The sequence below is a fragment of the Malus domestica genome, chromosome 10 (assembly GCF_042453785.1).
Source record: "Malus domestica chromosome 10, GDT2T_hap1".
NCBI classification, from domain to species: domain Eukaryota; kingdom Viridiplantae; phylum Streptophyta; class Magnoliopsida; order Rosales; family Rosaceae; genus Malus; species Malus domestica.
Window position 1 is genome coordinate 40,992,953 of NC_091670.1, and position 13,382 is coordinate 41,006,334.

Consider the following 13,382-nt stretch of genomic DNA (forward strand, 5'->3'; position numbering starts at 1 on the left):
CAATTGTACCGATTGAAACATGGTGGTGTTGCCAAGTATATGCAATCATAACTTGGATTAAAAACGCAACTCATAAAAATATTATATAGTCCAACCTAAAACCTAATAGGTTTTAATCATATAACCAATGGCTCTGATACCAATTGTTAGCCTTATAAGGTTATACAATTAAAACACAAACGAAGAGTGACTGACCTGATTCCAATGGTAGTTACCGAAGATGCAGTAGCCATGCAAGCAAGACGTGATCGATAAAACTCCAATCTTTATGTTTGCCGTGACAAACAGAAACACCAACTCTTCTGTAAACTCCTAGCTTTATGACAATGCTCTATGGAAAGCCTTAGTTGTCGTCTCTAGGGTTAGCAGGGACCGGTGTTTATATACTAGCCAAAAAGTCTTAGATTCCGTCCATAAGGGAAAACTAAAACTCTTCTTTCTTGGCTCTCAAGTAAAATATCATAATCATATATTATTAAGAATTCCATCAATCCTATTTCCAATATAAGACACCTTATATAGAATTAATATCTTTAAGAGATTAAATCACAATTAACATTATTCTCCAATATTACATTCCTATTACATGTAGTAGACCACTTAAGGTTGATTTATATTGGATAAATCCAACAGTACGAACACTTGTAAATATTCAACTCACATAATGAACATTTCTTACTGGTAAGAACACGTGTAAATTTTCAGTTCTAGCTACTAATGAACGTGTTCTTACTTGCCGGTAAAAACACGTTCATATATGATTACCATCATGTTTTGTACTAATTTCTAAAAAAATAACATTAGGCCTCAAGGTCTACTCTTTCCTATATCCTTTTTGTTTTTTTTTTTATAATTATTCCTAAATAGTAGGCAAATTGTTAGAAAAAGGCATGTCATAACAAGCCTCGTGAGTTGTCGGCAGAATACAGGGCATGACATGTCTTGACAAGCCATGACTTGTCCTGACATGCTAACCCTCCTATCGTGGCACGCCATAACAAGTGTCGCAAATTGTTGCCAGAATGCATGGTGTGGCATGACATGCATTCTATCGACAATTCGCGACGCTTGTCATGTCAAGGTCAACAACAATGTTTTGGCATGCCACGATGCGAGGGTTAGCGTGTCATGCAATGCATTTTTCAAACATTTTGACACGTTAACCCTCGCATCGTGGCACGGTATGCAATAACATGTTACATGTCGTGACAAGTCATGACTTGTCTTGACATGCTAACCATAGCTTACAGTGAGAATTCGGATAATGGCACTCAAGAATGAACTCGTAATGTGTAAATATGTTGAGTTATTTGATCTGATGACATACAGGCTCAGTACTCAGGTACATTTTTTTTCACGGCTAATAATTTACTTATTTCCGCCATGTTTATAAAGCCTTGTTAACTTTTTGGTAACTAAAGGGAGCGTAAATTAATCAATTGGCGGAGCTCCAACCCCTATTTAATATGTACGTTTACATTTGCTCAAAATATAAAGCGGAAAAAAACCACTTGTCCTTCAATGATCTCAGGTGAAGCCTCTTATCTGGGTGGAAGCACAAGTTGAAAATCATTCTAGAAGTCGTATTGAATTCACGGTAAAAGCAAGGAGCCAGTATAAGGAGCGCAGGTAAAAGAATCGCTGCTCTTAACATTTACTTATTTATGTTGAATCCCTTAGATAGAATACTAAGGCTCCGAGTCCCATTGTGGCACGCCAGAACAAGCATCACAATTTGTTGACAAAATACAACGAATGTGGGGATAAATTGACACTTTTGGTTTGACTAATTGGCGGCTTCTTTGAATTTTGGCAATTTTGGTCAATTGGTCTGAGCTACTCAACAACGACGTATCTAAAGGTTGAATTGACTTATAGTTGCCTATTTTTACTTCCAAAATGACTACTGATGATATTCAAAACTTGTCAGCTGCCAAAGATATTATGGAACTTTGACAACTGTTCAAGCAAGAATCTGCACCATTATCGCTCTTCGAATTCAGTTATTGTCAAGTCGTTACTAGAATCAGACTTGAACGAGTCACATGAATTCACTGGACTGATACAACTCCAGAGACGGATCCATGATTCTAAGGCTCTGTCTTCTCTCCACGGCTGCCAAACCAGCAGTTGAAAGTACATTTATAAAAAGGGATAAACGTAAGTAGCAAGTAGCAAAGGTATATTGTTCGCAAAGTTTGTATAAATTTCATGTGTTATCAAGTTCATGGAATGGCCCTCCTGATAAAAGCCATCATGTTTCTTGCCACTCACAATCTCCAACAACATGATCCCCCCTAACTAAAGACATCCGATGCCGTTGAACGGCCTCCTAAACACTGCATAATTTGGTGACATGTATCCATTGCATATGAACAAAATAGAACCAAATTACTGGCTAAAGAATAGTAAAAAGAATGCGAAAGGTGACGATATGGTGATTTATTCATGAATGTGTGAATCCAAGTATGATTCTGTTTTTTGGAGAAGAAAAGGTCAACAATCAACATAATTCAGATGTTGAGGGTGTCCCTGGATGTGCAAAATAGGAAGAGGAAAACCACAAGCCACACTTTCATAAAGATTTTCGGGGCATCTCAGTGTCTGAAATGGATTTTAATTATTTTCCATGCGACTTTGGCACCTATAAATTGATATTGTTGGTATTGTTGACAATTACCTAAATCGTAACATGCCAAGAGTATAACAACAGACTCAATTATAAGGGAAATAAAAGAATAGGACTTTGATAACTATACAAGAAAAATAGTTTGGCTCAATAGACAGTGGTACTAAGGCCTCGTTTGCACCGGATAGGATTAATAATATGGTAGCAGTTGGTTGGTGCACTATCGTACTAAATGCCTGCTTAATTATACAATCCATCAAATTCAATACGGTTGACACCGGATATTAATACAACCCAAATGCTCGGTATTATTAGTCGGGGGTGCTAACAAAAAACACGGTCACTTCTACTCTTCGGTTTCATGCATCTGCTCCCTGGCGAATCCTCTCCATCTTCAAGAGTTCTCAACCCCCACCCCCACTCCTCTGCAATCGGTCGCCAAGCAATTTCCCCACTCCTCGACTACCAAAATGGGCTAATCTCTAGTTAATCCCCGTTCGATCAATTTTAGGTATTTGAGATTAATAAACCTTGAATATTAGGTGATAAGTGTTAGGCTACAAGACTTGTAATTCAAATGGTTAAGAGTATTTATTTATACAAGAATTTTTGTTTCATTACCTTTCATTCTGCACATCCCTACTTAAAACTTTTCGTAAACTATCTTTTGCTATATTCAATTCAAACACCAAAATAAAATGAACGTGGTTCATCAAAAAAATATAAAATACAAAAGAAATATGGTTGCCATTGAAATACAAAAATACAAAATACATAGAATTAAATAGTAAAATACGAAGATGTGATTTCACACCAGGCTTGAAATCTCGTTGTCAGTGAGACAACCTAGAAAGACCAAATTGAAGTGTACAGGTTCCACCACCCCACTCTTCTCATATCTTTTTCGGTGGAAAAGTGAAGATCAAAATGTATTCCCTACTTGGAGGTACCAATTTCCAATAATTGTGAAGCTTCCATAAAGATGCCAAAGCACTCTTGAGAAACTCAATCTTCATCGGCATCATTCCCTTTTTTAACAAAAGTCTACCCATGAGGTTCGTTCGGCATGAGCGTAATGAGTCTTGATTAAGGTCCTTACTAATCTTGGCATAAGTCACATCTTCCTGAATAGTAGGAGTAGGAAGTTGGCTTATATAAATTGAACTTTCTGCACCCTTTGTGACAATGGAAGCAAAGATCCGTGCTTTTGGAGATTGTTGACCAGTGACAATATTCAATTTGAACGTAGTAACAGAGAAGTCAAGGAAGCCCCATAGGCATAGGGCAATGGGTGACTAGTCCAATAAAGCCAAAATCAATCAACCTAAAACAAAACTCATTCCAAAATTATACATAAAAAATTAAGTAATTTAAAATTGAAATTTAACTTGTTCAAAGGAAATGGATCCTTTTCGGATCCCTTCCTCCTAATCCATCAAATCAGGGTATCTGTGCCGTTGAAATTTGATCCAACGGCTACAAACAAGGGTCAACTTTAAAAGTTATAATAACTTCAGCCGTTGGATCAATTTTCAATGGCACGGATTCCCTGATTTGTTGGATTAAGAGGAAAGGATCTAGAGATGATCCCTTTCCCTGTTGAAAGTGTGTGGGACCTGTAGGTGCAGAAATTTGAAAGTCCTCTCCAAGCCAAAAGTGGTTGGTACAGTGTAGGCGTAGCAAATCTGTAGGTGCAGACTTATCATAGTTGCAGACACTGACATTGTTCTAAAAATCTCCGCTTAGCGTTGCCTAGGCGCTAGGCGGTTGGCCATTATCTCAATTAATGCCTAGATGTTTAAAAATTTAGAACGGGCATTTAGACCTGCTAAGGCATCTGCCTGGACCGCCTAACCAGCCCAGATATCCTTAGACACCCATCTAAGTTGCGACTCACTTAGACAAAAAATAGATAACTTTTATTTTGTATTATTTTTTAAAATAAATTATAAGAAACTTGTTGAATACTAAAATGAACACAAATTATATACTTGTTCCCCATGTTTTCATTATGTTTCAGTACTTCATAATTTTTATGTCATTCTATTTTGTAATTTATAATATAATTATATATATTTAAGTATAAACATACACTTGTTTATATGAAATATAACAGATTTATTTAAATCCGCCTAGTCCGCCTAGGCCCCATCTAGCCGCTAGGCCCCAACCCATCGCCTGACTAGCGCCTAATGTCTTTTAGAACCTTGGTTGCAAAACCTAAAAAAGCACCGTTCCAAGTTGCCTTGTTGCAGCTGAGCAACCAAAAATTGTTGCAGACCTATTGCGCTAAAATTCCAAAATCACGAGCCATCACAAGTCGCAAACTGGAGCCAACCAAGACCAAAAGACAACTAAGTGTGCGTATTATGGCATTCAACCCACTATCTATTGATGAAAATGAACTTACATCACTAATGAAACCGTTAATTCTAAAACAAAACCAGATACGTTTAAATGAACCATAACTAATTATGTTAGGCCTAATACGAGCATAAATGAGCAAAGAAATCAATCTAGCCAAATAACACTGCAAGGTCAAACTCACAAATTCCCACCACAACTCATGTAAGGCCCAAATCCATAAACCCACACAATAGCCCATATTTACATTAAAAAAATTAAAAATGTCTATTTCGTAATTAAAACTAAATTCCCCCTCAATTGCACTATAACCAAAGCTACAGCGCCAACTCTTCCCGAGTTTAGAATACAGTAAGGGTGCGTTTGTTGCACCGGACTGTCTTAGGCTGGACTAGCTTCAGGGACTAAGCTGGATTGGCTTGGCCTGGATTAAGCAGTACTAGAATTGTGAAGTGTTTGGTGCAGTGCCGGACTAGCTAGGACTAAATTTTTATTTTTTATTTTTTTATATTTAATTATGAAAACTTCCACTTTCTTGTCTAATTTTTTTTTTAAGATATAAAAGATGCTTTATTGAAAGTATTATTCATCTCATAAACAAAATGGGGAAAGGATTTTGCTTTACATGAAAGTCTACAAATATTTTTCACCATCAGCTATCAATACATTTACAAGTTGCGACTACTTGTGCTTAAACTTGAGTTCCTTCACATATTCTTCAATGCCCTTCAACTACGTACATCTAACTACATCATTGGAATTTAAATCAATTCTAAGAAATCATACACGAGCAATTGTACCTCTCATAGAGCTATAGAACAATGTCCCTGCAAAATTCAGTGATTCATGAGATGCAAGTGATACTAAATGCAATCAAATACATGCAAGACTGACAAGTTCAACCAATTTGCTTAATCCAAAATCTCTAAACACAAAATACCCAATCGATTGAGCAAACACCATGAATAACAACAAAAAACACAGGGATAATAATTTCCACTGAAAGATTCTTGCACCATCTCAAAAACCTAGAAATCAAAAGCTTCAGATAATAAAAATTTACATTCACTTCCTCATGCTTTGAATTGACGAAAACATGGAAACCCACCAAGAATCCCTTCAGACTTCCAATGCCAAAACCAATGATTCCAAAACAATTGAAACTCCCATTTTTTTCTCTGCTGCTTCAAGAATCTGCAGACAAAAAAAAAGAACAATAATTGAATTTTAATATCCAATAAGATTTATCCAAACTAACATAAATTTATCAAACCCATTAACGAGATTTATCCAAATTAACAAAATTTAACCCAAATTAACATAAATTCATCAAACCCCATTAACACAAACCTAATTAATAGGCTGTTGGGGTTGGAGAATCGGTCGGTGCGGGGGGCCTTTGGATGCGAACGCAGTGCTTATCCACCCACTTGAGGAGGCCTTTGGTGGCGAACGCAGAGTACGCGGTTGGAAACTGACAAAGGAGCAGAAGAAGAGAGGGCGATGGTGCGACGAGGAAGAAGATGAAAGGGCGATGGTGCGACGAGGAAGAAGATGAAAGGGTGAAAGGGCGAAAGGTGCGAAGGAGAAGGGAGAGGGCGGGACTAGCAGTCCGCTCGTTCTGGGGGTTCTTTGCCAAGACCTTCTAGCGAAGGTTTTAGTCGACGCGAGTCCCGGTTAATTCCATTAAACGTAGTCCTGGTTGCTATCAAACACGAGATTGGACTAACTGTTAGTCTAGTCCAGTCCAGTGAGGGCTAGTGAAGGGAAACAAACACACCCTAAGTGTCCTACATGAAATATTTTATAAGATCCACGCCGACCACCAGCCACTAGCAATAAAATGTATATTTTTTTAATTAAGTATTTTAGCTTATTGAGTGACAACATGCATTTAGCAATTGTCTAATTAGTAATTAGTGCGAGAGTGGTTGGAACATTTTAAATTTCTTTTGGGAAAGTTCCAAAGTGGATTTTTGTGGCTGTGACCTAGTGAGTGATGGGGCCATGGTATCAATTTCTTCAAAAATTTTGTCTTGAACTTTATGAAATGGTCAATACTCATGCCCTTCTCATTGTCCAACATTTCTAGAAACGCAGTCATTTTTCTTTCCTGAAAGTGACATTTTGTCTCTTCAACAGAAAATTCGTACCAAATGGTAGTAATTAAAACCGAAATTTTATCCAACACAAAATTTTATGGCTTCTAGAAAATAATCTATTTCAGATTCATCTGATAATTATTTTGTTTTTTTATGTGTGAGATTGAAAATTTTATGACAATTAGAAAATAATCTAATTAGGATTTGTCATGATAACTACTTCATTTCTTTTTTTTGTTTTTTTTTTGTGTGAGATAGAAAAAAATAAAAATAAAAATAAAAATAAAAATATATATATATATATATAAGAGAGAAAGAGAGGTGGTAGGAAGGAAGAGGAATGAATAAAAGAGATTACATGAAAATAAAAACTTGAATGTGAGAAAAAAATTGCTCTTCATTTTTTGTTTTAATTTTATTTAGTTAATCATTCACTATCCTCCCCTTCACTCTTCATTTCTCATTTCTTTCACATACATTTTCTTTTTTATTTATAATAAATATAAAAAAATAAGACTTGTAAACGAAAGGTGAAGGGAGGATGGTGAATGATAAGAGTTAAACAAACTTTTTTTTCACCATCCTCCCTTCACCCTTCAAATCCCACCAAGTTGTTCAAAGTCCAAAAGGTGTTGCAATCCATGTAGAGTCCGTCTGTATCAAAAATTTCTTCCATGAGTACGTTTCGTGGTGGGGCAAAAAATTATTCTTTACATAAATTTGTGGATAAAACAAAATATTAATAATAATTCAAAGACTACTTGAGCAAGCATTCAGTCGTGCTTTTGGCAAACCTTTGTTCTGCAATAATGCAGTTGGTGAAACGTCTGCTAAATGTTTTAGTTCTTCATCTCCTCCTTGTCCGGCTCTGCTCTTCCTTGGACACCATAAAATTTGATCAACCTGTTGGAGACGGTGATTTCTTGGTGTCCAAGAATGAGACCTTTGTCTTGGGGTTCTTTAGTCCCGGGACATCTACCAACCGCTATGTTGGAATTTGGTACAAGTTTTCAGAAGACAGGGTTGTGTGGGTGGCCAACAGAGATAATCCCATCAATGGCAGCTCAGGAGTTCTCTCAATGGGTTCTGATGGAAACCTAGTGCTGCTAGCCAATACTAGCCAAGGCCTTGTTCGTCTGTGGTCAACGAATGTTTTGATATCATCAGCACGCAACGATAATATTTTTGCCCAAATCCTTGATTCGGGAAGCCTTGTTTTGGCTCAACAAGGCAGCCAGGATGTTTTTTGGCAGAGCACTGATCACCCTACACATATTCTTCTTTCAAATATGAAAATCGGGTTGGACAGGAGAAGTGGCATCAACCGGTTCCTCATGTGTTGGAAATCGGACAATGATCCAGGGACAGGGAATGTTTCGTTGAGAATGGACCTGAATGGATCGCCTCAGTTGATCTTGTACAAGAATGAGGCTAAGTGGTGGAGGTCAGGACATTGGAACGGGATTCAATGGGGCGGCATACCTGCCGTGCAGCGGAACGTTGTGTTTAAGATCAATTTTGTGAACAACAAAGATGAAATTGCTGTGCAGTGGACTGTTCTCGACCCTTCAATTTACTCGGTGATCACAATAGATGGGATGGGAACACTCAACCAGCTAGCATGGCAGGGGCAACAGCACCAGTGGGTTTCGCTTTGGTCAGCGCCATTGGATGCCTGTGACAGCTATGGCAAGTGTGGTCAGTTTGGCAATTGCAATCCCTACACTAACAGTGGGTTCAACTGCACATGCTACCCCGGGTATGAACCAACCTCACCGCAGGATTGGGATTTGAGAGACGGAACAGGTGGGTGCAAGAGGCAGAAGGGGTCGCCGTCCATGTGCAGGAACGGCGAGGGATTTGTGAAGATGAAAAATGTAAAGGTTCCAGACACGTCCTCCATAAAATTGGAGACGAATTTGAGCTTGGAAGCGTGCGAGGTGGAGTGCTTGAGGAACTGCTCGTGCTTAGCGTATGCGAGTGCAGATGTGAGGAATGGAGGTACTGGATGCATGACATGGTATAAAGATTTGATGGATACTAAGCAGTTCACAGAAGGCGGGCAAGATTTGTACATTCGCGCAGATGCAGTAGTTTTTGGTACCTTATCTTTCAAGAAATTGCGTCAGCTACATGTCTCAACTTCATACCATTGATGGCACTAGTGAATATATTTTTTCTTCTTTTTTCCAGCTCAGTATAAAAAGAAGTCAGGAGCAGGGTTTTCTTCCGGAAAAAGGCGACTGGCTATTATATTAGGAGCGTCAATTTCTGTCGCCTCATTGCTCATCCTCGCAGTTTTATGTTGGTTCAGGAAAAGAAGCAGGAAAGGTATGCGAAAAATTTCCCCTTCTTTCGTTTCGTAATTTTGTTTTACAGCTTTATTTCAGCTTAAGTTTCATTTTGTTCGTCTTGAAATTTTTATAACCTGAAATTTCAATGGAATGGAAACAGAAAGAGGAGGACAACCTGAACTGCTGAATGATCCCGCTGCTTTTGGTTCACGAAGCTATGAAGATTTGCCAATAAGAAAAGAGGTTGATGAACACAGAGGAAAAACAGATTTACCTTTTTTCGATTTAACCACCGTGGTTGCAGCCACAGAAAATTTCTCTTTTGCTAATATGCTTGGACATGGTGGCTTCGGCATGGTATATAAGGTACTTTCCCAGAACCATTCTGTGTAACTCAGCATTGTGTGACTTAAAAATAAAATGTGAAGTACGCATCTTGTACTTTGTTTACGAACATACCAATACATAAGCTCTGTGACGTTGAGGCGGATAAGATAGAATTGTATGTAAACTTTATATTGATCTGAAGTTTGTCGTTAAGATTTTTGAGTCTGCATCACCATTTCAGGGAAATCTAGCTGATGGACAGGAAATAGCTGTCAAAAGATTATCGAGAAATTCAGGACAAGGTGTAGACGAATTCAAGAATGAAGTCATGCTTATAGCAAAACTCCAGCATAGAAACCTTGTGAGGCTTTTGGGTTGCTGCATAGATAAAGAAGAGAGGATGTTAATCTACGAATACATGCCGAATCGCAGCTTGGACTTATTCATTTTTGGTATGCGATCTCTACATACGCTAATAAATACTTTCGTCACTTAACTTGTATCTAACTAATAGGCGCTTTTATGTGTTGTGTTCAGATAAAAACAGAAAGTCGTCGTTAGACTGGAGAAAGCGATTTCAAATTATCATTGGGATTGCTCGAGGCGTCCTATATCTTCATCAAGATTCGAGACTAAAAATAATTCACAGGGATTTGAAAGCAAGCAATGTTTTACTGGATGGTTCAATGAACCCAAAAATATCAGATTTTGGCATGGCAAGAATGTTCGGGGATGACCAGATTGAAGCCAACACGAATAGAGTTGTTGGCACCTAGTAATTCTCTTCTCTCCCTTGAAATAAAACTCAAGTAGAGCCGATATTTTTTTTGTACTCATATTGTGTCATTGCAGTGGTTACATGTCACCGGAGTATGCTATGGATGGGCTATATTCCACAAAATCTGATGTGTTTAGCTTCGGAGTCTTGGCACTAGAGATCATTAGCGGCAGGAAGAACAATTTCCAATTTGAAAACCCCTCTCTGAATTTGGTTGGACAAGTAAGTAAATAGATAATATCTTGGATGATGAATTTAACTTTTCAATAGTCCATCCATCTAAACATTTAAGCCCAAATGGTTTCAGATATGGGACTTGTGGACAGAAGGAAAAGTCTTGGACATAGTTGATTTATCACTGAACGAGTCATATTCGACTCATGAAGTTATGAGATGCATTCAGATTGGGCTCTTGTGCGTGCAAGAATACGCAACAGACCGACCGACCATGTTAGATGTTGTGTTCATGCTAGGGAACGAAACGACTCTTCCACATCCCAAAAAGGCAGCGTTTAGCTTCAAAAACAGCTGTCCGGATTGTTCAACTTCTAGGGGAGCTTCTTCTGTAAATGATGTAACAGTCACAGTTATTGAAGCTCGTTGAGTTTGCATTTTTCAGGTCCTTGTAGAGATTTTGCATTACGTTCTTAAGTCTTTCTACTCAAATCGAGATTTCTTTGTACATGAAGATTCAAATTCAAATCCTAGAATCTAAACGGGCCTAAATGTTTAAATTTTAGATCAACCATGAAGACGTGGTAAGCAAAGTAACAAATTGAAATTCTCAGTTTTTTTTTAATTAAAACAATAATGTCATATCCTCCAACATTGCATGGAAAAAGACATTATTGTGAATATATATTGAAGAACAAAAGTAAAGATATAAAAATATAGAGGGACATAAAGCCAAACCCTAACAAGAAGTAGAAAATTATTAGAAACAAAAAATCAATTAAAAGAACTTGTAATAGAAACGAAAAATTAGAAGCTCCGAAGGATTATGAACAAAAGCCGCAACTGCACACAGCGGACAAGAATCCCACAAATGAACCCCGGCATGATCAACATCATAGTTTGCCAAACAATCTGCCCCTTATTTCCTTCGCGATAAATGTAAGAAAACCGAATATGCATGGAAGATAGGATGGTACAACAATTTGCCCAATCAACCGATAAACGCTAAGGCACCTGATAAGATCCATTAGAAAGATTGAAATTCTTACTTGTAAACATGAAGACTTGCTAAGCTAGTAACAAGTTTTAGTTTAATTTTAACTTTTTTCAAAAACTGAAACTAAAAATTTTTGGTAACCAATTTTAATTCTTATTAAAAAAAAATCTAAAATCGAGCCATTTTGAAATCACTCTAACTCAATTTCATTTTTCAGTTTTCGGATTCATTTATTTTTGCTCTCCTTTCGTATCCATCAATTCTATGTCACAAAACATACATTGCAATCCAACCTCAAAATCATCAACCGTAATGATATGCCCGAGATGGTAGAGCTGCATATGTGAATATTGTGGATGCAAATTTCTTCCTCCTTGATCTTGGACAATTTTGCACCTACAAAACAATTAACACCTTAGGTTAAGGCCAAGATTCTCACGCGCCCACGATGAAGGGGGGGGGGCTTTGGCCGAAGAACCTCTGATGCCAAAGTTAGAATTTAGAGAGAAAGAGTGTTTAGAGAATTTTGGGATTTTTGCTGAAGTGTTGGAATGAGTTTTTGGTGAAAATAGGAACCTATTTATAGGGTTAGGCTTGTCCATTTTTTGAGAAGAAATGGCCGGCCTTAATGGGGATTTTTAGGTTGAAATTTTGGTTTAATTAGCCAATTTATTGGCTAATTAACCCTAAAGGAATAAATTGGTGGTTACCAAATTGATTAATTTGCATAAATGGGATAATAAAGAGGGAAAAATGGAAAAAGGTAAAGAGAAAGGATGGTGACCGGTTTTGACTAACTTTAGGGTTGAATTGGATGTATTTTGTGGTTAATTGGGTGATAAATTTGGTGATTAATGAATTAATTAGGAATTAATTCATTAATTAGCCAATTAATCTCTATTTTATGGGATAACTTATAGGTTATGAAGTAATTACCTATAATGAGGATGGATGAGATAAATTGGAATTGGTTACCTTTTTTGGAGCATTTTTGACTTGGTTGAGGACGATTGTTCGCCGCTCGCGCGTAGGAATCTCGGTATGCCTCAAGGGTATTTTTGTCCTCTTTTACCCAAAAATCCACGTGTCGCCTTGTGATTATTTTTGGCTCCACAAATGCCCCCACACCTGTTGGGCTGCTCGCAGGAAAGGGCAGCAGGTGTAGAGATTTCCTTGCTTTTAGGAAACTTAGGACTGCTTCCTGTTTTGATGTAGGTTCTCTCTTTAATAAGAAATTAGATCCTTCTAGGAAATGGAAATAAATTTCTCTCAAAGCCTATTTAAGTCCACCTTAAGTGGGTTGTTAAATCAACTTTGGAGAGTGATTTATTCTACCCTACAAGAGAGAGAGAGCTTAGAGGATATTTGTTCCCCCTCCTCTAGCAATCTTCCACATCCTGCCCGTGCAAAGGACCGTCTTTCGTTGATTTCTTCGTATTCTCCGTGCCGCACCGATGTAAGAAAAATTAATTTTTTCTTGTCTTCTTCTTGGATAGTGCTATTGTGGGGCAGTCGTCGGGGTGGTGCGGCACATCGGCTAGTAAGGGCCAGGAGTCGGCTCGGCATGGGCCGATGAGGCATCATGGCAGGGACCACTGCTTTAAGCTGCTTGACTTGGCTAGAACCAAAGGCAGCTTGTGTGACTGGGGCCTCTGATTGTGGCGCTGGGGCGCAATGTTAGGCAAGTCACATGGCTCATGTCCTTTTAGGCTTTTGG

General features: G+C 38.0%; 1 protein-coding gene and 1 long non-coding RNA gene across 2 annotated transcripts; one reads left to right on the top strand and one right to left on the bottom strand.

Moving 5' to 3' along the window:
- Nucleotides 1-5,959: 5,959 nt before the first annotated feature.
- Nucleotides 5,960-6,468, bottom strand: LOC114827790 (uncharacterized). The gene is made up of 2 exons (XR_003777072.2): nucleotides 6,344-6,468; nucleotides 5,960-6,187 (listed from the first exon to the last, which is right to left on the bottom strand). It is a non-coding gene; the product is annotated as an uncharacterized lncRNA (long non-coding RNA).
- Nucleotides 6,469-7,865: 1,397 nt separating this feature from the next.
- Nucleotides 7,866-11,233, top strand: LOC103446651 (G-type lectin S-receptor-like serine/threonine-protein kinase At1g11410). The gene is made up of 7 exons (XM_008385782.3): nucleotides 7,866-9,195; nucleotides 9,289-9,426; nucleotides 9,550-9,755; nucleotides 9,958-10,168; nucleotides 10,254-10,491; nucleotides 10,569-10,716; nucleotides 10,802-11,233. Exons 1-7 carry the CDS (start codon nucleotides 7,905-7,907, stop codon nucleotides 11,096-11,098), a joined length of 2,529 nt encoding a protein of 842 aa, XP_008384004.3. The 5' UTR covers nucleotides 7,866-7,904; the 3' UTR covers nucleotides 11,099-11,233.
- Nucleotides 11,234-13,382: the final 2,149 nt, after the last annotated feature.

Coding starts and splice junctions, on each gene's coding strand:
- LOC103446651 (XM_008385782.3), top strand. CDS start 7,905: ATGCAGTTGGTGAAACGTCTGCTAAATGTTTTAGTTCTTCATCTCCTC. Junction 9,196..9,288: donor CGCAGATGCAGTAGTTTTTG/GTACCTTATCTT, acceptor TCTTTTTTCCAG/CTCAGTATAAAAAGAAGTCA. Junction 9,756..9,957: donor GCTTCGGCATGGTATATAAG/GTACTTTCCCAG, acceptor TCACCATTTCAG/GGAAATCTAGCTGATGGACA.